The 5,711-nt window shown below is 39.3% G+C and overlaps 1 protein-coding gene across 1 annotated transcript; it reads right to left on the reverse strand.

Annotated features, from left to right (window-relative positions):
- Positions 1-837: 837 nt before the first annotated feature.
- Positions 838-5,469, reverse strand: LOC133796139 (uncharacterized). Its single transcript, XM_062233620.1, has 7 exons — positions 5,284-5,469; positions 4,287-4,352; positions 2,902-4,159; positions 2,507-2,850; positions 1,944-2,180; positions 1,451-1,784; positions 838-971 (listed from the first exon to the last, which is right to left on the reverse strand). The coding sequence occupies exons 1-7, from the start codon at positions 5,467-5,469 to the stop codon at positions 838-840; spliced, it is 2,559 nt and encodes an 852-aa protein (XP_062089604.1).
- Positions 5,470-5,711: the final 242 nt, after the last annotated feature.

The raw sequence follows: 5,711 nt of genomic DNA on the forward strand, positions 1-5,711 counted from the left end.
TTGGGGAATTAGTGGGAATCGGGAAATGACCATTCTACCCTTAGAGGTAATTGAAGGGTTGGGTTATTGCTAAGGGGAAATTTGGTCCTTTCTAGTTAAGCTATACATCATTGAGTTTCTAAGTGATAACCAGAAAGTAGTGGAACATCTGAGCACATTCTCTCACCCTCTCACTCACGATTCTTTTTCTCTCTCCCTCTTGTGTTGAGGTCTTGAGCTTGCTGAAGGAAAAGGCTTGGTTTAAGCTAGATTGGAGCTAAATTTTAGGCTGGTTCAAGCTAGGGCAGACCAAGGCTAAGATCCATCAAGGGTCTGAGGAGTTTAGGTCATCAATTCAGGTAAGAATTCTAGTTCTGATATGTTGAATTTGGCTGAGTTAGTGAGGAGTTTAGAACTTGTATAAATTATGGGTTTTGTTTGAATTTGAGTGTCTAATAGGAGTAAGAATTGATTATGTCTTACAATGTTCATAAAACCCCTATATATACTTGGAACAATCCTCCAGGAATAGGAAAAGTCATAATTCAGCCTTAAAATCATCATAAACATAAAAATAATAACTCCCCACGTTTTTAGGCATTTTGGACTTCAAAAGGATGCCAAAAATAACTTAAATGACTAAATTTAATGCATTAACTTAACCAGCCAAGGCCATTGGCATTCCCCTATTTAATATCCTTGAAACTCATCAAATTCACGCCCTTTAATGACTAAACCATGCTGATTACGTTTATGGATGTTAATTAGCCTCTTCACTTGCTTTGATGACATGGACAAAGCCTTGATTATTATTTGAGTCCATATTGGTCTTTTTAGAATCAACCCAATTCTCTTGGATTAACCCATTTGGTGCTTTCTTGAATGTCTTGTAATTTGGCCACTAGGAAGTGACAAAGGGTCTAGTGTAAATCTAGCTCCTTGGTTTGCATCATTCTCCCCCTCTTGAGAAGGATTTGTCCTCAAATCATCACCTACATCAAAAGGAGACAAATCAGCGACATTAAAACTTGCACTAACACCATACTCACCTGGTAGGTCAAGCTTGTAGGCATTATCATTGATGCGTGCCCCTACTTGAAATGGTCCATCACCCCGTGGTAGGAGTTTTGAATGCTGTTTCTCCGGAAAACGGTCCTTCCTTAAGTGCAACCAAACCCAATCTCCTGGTTCAAACACTATCTTCTTGCGTCCCTGTTGGCTTGATGGACATATTGTTTAGTCCTCCTTTCAATGTTCAACCGTGCCTTTTCCTGTTCTTTCCCCCACTTAAACTGCACATTTTTCTTGATGACTTCAGTAAGAGGGGCGGCTAAGCTACTAAAATCATGCACAAACCATCTATACAAGCTAGCTAAGCTATGGTAACTCCTCACTTGGCTGATTGTTGTAGGCATTGGCCACTCTTGGATTGCCTTCACCTTTTCCTTGTCCACCTAAATTCCGCTCTTACTAACAACAAAACCAAGAAACACAAGCTTATCCGTGCAAAAGGTGAAATTCTTGAGGTTAGCAAATGGCCTTTCTTTTCTTAGAATTTCCAAAACATATTTCAAATGCATTACATATTCTTCCAAGTTTTTGCTATAGATTAGGATATCATCAAAATACACAACTACAAATCTGCCAATAAATGCACGCAAAACATGGTTCATCAAACGCATAAATGTGCTCGGAGCATTTGTTAAACCGAAAGGCATTACTAACCACTCATACAAACCATATTTAGTCTTAAAAGCAGTTTTCCATTCATCACCTTCCTTTATCCTAATCTGATGATACCCACTCTTAAGATCAATTTTTGTATAGACACAAGAACCATGCAATTCATCCAACATTTTATCTAATCTAGGAATGGGATGACGATACTTTACCGTTATGTTGTTGATGGCTCAGTAGTCAACACACATCCTCCATGTTCCATCCTTCTTAGGAACTAATAGCACCAGAACAGCACAAGGACTCATGCTTTCACGCACATACCCCTTCTCCAATAATTCACCTACTTGCCTCTGAAGCTCCTTGGTCTCCTCGGGATTGCTCCTATAAGCAGGTCGGTTTGGAATGGATGCACCGGGTATGAAATCAATTTGATGTTCAATCCCTCGAATTGGAGGTAAGCTATAAGGTATCTCTTCGGGAAGGACATCTTCAAACTCCTGCAAAAGAGAAACAATATCGCTCTGCAAAGTACGACGAGATCATTGGTACATAAAAGAGCCTCCTTGTACATGAGTACAATAAGGGGCTGGTGTGAAAATAATGCTCTCTTGATCTCACTTTTTTTTTTTGCAATATAACTGAATTTTTCCTCTCTTGCTCTCACTGTGGCTGAAATCCTCTCTCTTTATTTTTCACTCTGATCAATGTTTTTCTCTCTTTCTTTTTCACTTTGATCAATGTCTTTCTCTCTTTCTTTATTGTTCAACTCTTTTCTTTTTTCTATTTCAGCCTTCCTTTGTTTATTTTTTTCATTTGATCTTTGTAACTTTAGTTGATCCTCCATGACCTGTTTTTGAGTTAATGGAGCAAGAGTAATAGGTTGCCTTTTAAGAGTGAAAGAATACCTATTCATGAATCCATCATGCGTAACCCTCAAATCATACTGCCACGGTCTTCCCAACAGTAAATGGCATGCATGCATAGGAACCACATCACAAAGCACCTCATCCTCATATTTGCCAATGGATAACGCCACCAACACTTGCCTTGTCACCTTTATTTCGCTACAATCATTCAGCCACTGAAGCCGATAAGGGTGAGGATGTTTCAAAGTGGTTAAGGCCAATTTCTCCACCAAATAAGTGCTGGCTACATTTGTACAACTCCCTCCATCGATAATAACACTACAAACTTTGTTATTTACAAAGCATCAAGTATGAAATAAGTTCTCCCTTTGGTTACTTTCTTCCTCCTTAATCTGCACATTGAGAACTCGCCTTGCTACCAATAAATCTCCAACCATAGCATTTTGCTCATCATCAGCATCCTCCAAAGGTGGCATGGCATCATCATCTACTTCTTCCTCATTCTCTGACTCAAGCTCTCCTTGGGCATTAATCAGCATCACCCTTTTGTTTACACACTGGCTAGCTATGTGTCCCCTCCCCTGACATTTAAAACACTTAATATCACGTGTTTTAGAAGTAGAAGAACCAGTGTTACCTAAAGTAGTGGCGGTCGTTGGCTTGGCATTCGAGGGTTCAAATTTTGGATTATTATGTAGCTGCTCGTCCCTTTTTGGAGCTGTCTTCCATAGGCTGGTGGTAGCCATAGGTTGTCCCCTCCTAGCCAATCCCTTCTGTTTGAGTTGTTCCTCCACCTTTATGGCTTGATGCACCATATCCGTCAGCTCAACATAGTGCTGCAACTCAACTATATCCGCAATCTCTCGATTTAAACCGTGAAAAAACCTAGCCATGGTGGCTTCCCTATCCTCTTCTACATTAGCCCGGATCATAGCTACCTCCATCTCCATGTAATACTCATCCACACTCTTGGAACCTTGATTTAATCTCTGCAACTTTTGATACAATCCCTTATAATAGTGGCTGGGTACAAAACGCTTCCTCATAAGAATTTTCATCTCCTCCCAAGTGTCCACGGGTGGCTCTCTATTCCTCCTCCTATTAATCAGTAATTGATCCCACCAAATAATTGCACAATCGGTGAATTCAATTGCTGCCAACTTAACCTTCTTTATCTCCGAGTAGTTGTGACAATCAAACACCATCTTTATTTTAGTTTCCCACTCCAAATAAGCTTCAGGATCATTTTTACCTTGAAAAGATGGGATTTTAATCTTTATGTTTCCTAAATCATTATCCCTCCTAGGCCTACCCATCCTATCTTCTCTATTCCCATACCCACGCTCAAACCTGCCCCAGTTCAAATATGGCTCATCAAACTCCTCTGACTCAGCCTCTTCCTCAACATTCCGCCACGGAACACGCCCACCTTGTTGCCTATTGGGGATGTCTTGTTGTTGTTCCCTAGGAGTTCCTGCTTCTACCCTGTCCAACCTCTCATGAATAGGTTCTAATTCAGCCCTCATCATACGCCTCATCTCCCCTAACAACGCATGCATTTGGAGGTTCGGACTTGCGGGTTGTCGAAAATCTCCAGTTGTGTCTTCTTCTTGATTATTGGACATGTTTAAAATCTGCAAAAAAAAAAGTTAGAATCCTCACAAACACTCCCTCACGTGTTTCACTCAACAATTGATACACTTGCACTCGTGTTATCACTCTAAACGGCTTTTACCCTCTCATGGCCTCACACATTCTTGCCTTTTTCCACTCTTTTGTGTCTTCTTTAGTTCTTAATCGAACTTCAAGAAAATAATCCAAAATAATCTAGCAACCAATCAAAAAGGAGAAGCAACCAAACTCATCAAAAGATCAAGAAGGGAAAAGGGACTCATCAAAAGATCAAAGATCAAGAACTTGAATATGGTGGGAAACAAGATAGAAAGAAATAAATTTTTCTTAATGGAATCGTGTACTTTTTTTTCTTTTTTTTTTTTTGCTGTTGTTCTTCTTTTTTTTTTCAAGTACAGTAGGGAATATGAAAACGAAAATAAAAGATAGTCAAACTTGCCTTAGAACCAAAGCTCTGATACCAAATGATATGAACCTCACCAACAATTGTGATGAAACCCGATAACAATGATGGTTTGGAACCCCAAGATCGTGTAGACAAGATTTGTTGAGCCTTGACCCATCACCTAATTAGATGAAATCCAAGACTACCAAGGATAGAAAACTCCACACCAAGGAACCTAAGAATATCTCAAGGATCAAGGTGATAAGTTTGGTTGTTTGAACACCACAAGATTAACTTGATAAGTTCAAGAGTTCTTTCAAGAACAAAGAGGAACACACCTCACAATAATAATAATATTTCTCAAAAACATGATGTCTTACAATGTTCATAAAACCCCTATATATACTTGGAACAATCCTCCAAGAATAGGAAAAGTCATAATTCAGCCTTAAAATCATCATAAACATAAAAATAATAACTCTCCACGGTTTTAGGCATTTTGGACTTCAAAAGGCTGCCAAAAATAACTTAAATGACTAAATTTAATGCATTAACTTAACCGGACAAGGCCATTGGCATTCCCCTATTTAATATCCTTGAAACCCATCAAATTCATGCCCTTTAATGACTAAACCATGCTGATTACGTTTTTGGATGTTAATTAGCCTCTCCACTTGCTTTGATGACTTGGACTAAGCCTTGATTATTATTTGAGTCCATATTGGTCTTTTTAGGATCAACCCAATTCTCTTGGATTAGCCCATTTAGTGCTCCCTTGAATAGCTTGGCTCTATGTCTTGTAATTGGGCCACTAGGAAGTGACAAAGGGTCTAGTGTAAATCCAGCTCCATTCCCACATGTATGATCAGCATGTCCAACTCCTTGGTTTGCATCAAACCCTAGTTCCTCCCTAGCTATCCCAGCCATGGCAGTCGAGTAGGCTGCATATGTAAACATCGCCCCTGAAGCTCTCCAACTCATGGCTGGTTCAGCTTACCCTTGCCCTTACATGCACCACAAATCACCCGTGAGCCAAGGCTTAGAAAGAAAACTTAAATTAACATGTATAAATGAGCAAAAGTATATCAATAGTTTTCTTAAATCGATAAATTCAATCAGCAACAGAACATAAGCAATAAGGTTAACAATAATGATCTACTCAATTAAAC

Source organism: Humulus lupulus, chromosome 8 (genome assembly GCF_963169125.1).
Source record: "Humulus lupulus chromosome 8, drHumLupu1.1, whole genome shotgun sequence".
Taxonomy (NCBI): domain Eukaryota; kingdom Viridiplantae; phylum Streptophyta; class Magnoliopsida; order Rosales; family Cannabaceae; genus Humulus; species Humulus lupulus.

What these genes read in the sequence shown, in the direction of transcription:
- LOC133796139 (XM_062233620.1), bottom strand. Translation starts at nt 5,469, where the DNA reads ATGGCTGGGATAGCTAGGGAGGAACTAGGGTTTGATGCAAACCAAGGA. An exon ending in CTCCATTAACTCAAAAACAG is followed by an intron (nt 2,181 to 2,506) that starts GTCATGGAGGAT and finishes CGTACTTTGCAG; the next exon opens with AGCGATATTGTTTCTCTTTT. An exon ending in TGAGTCCTTGTGCTGTTCTG is followed by an intron (nt 1,785 to 1,943) that starts GTGCTATTAGTT and finishes ATTGATCTTAAG; the next exon opens with AGTGGGTATCATCAGATTAG.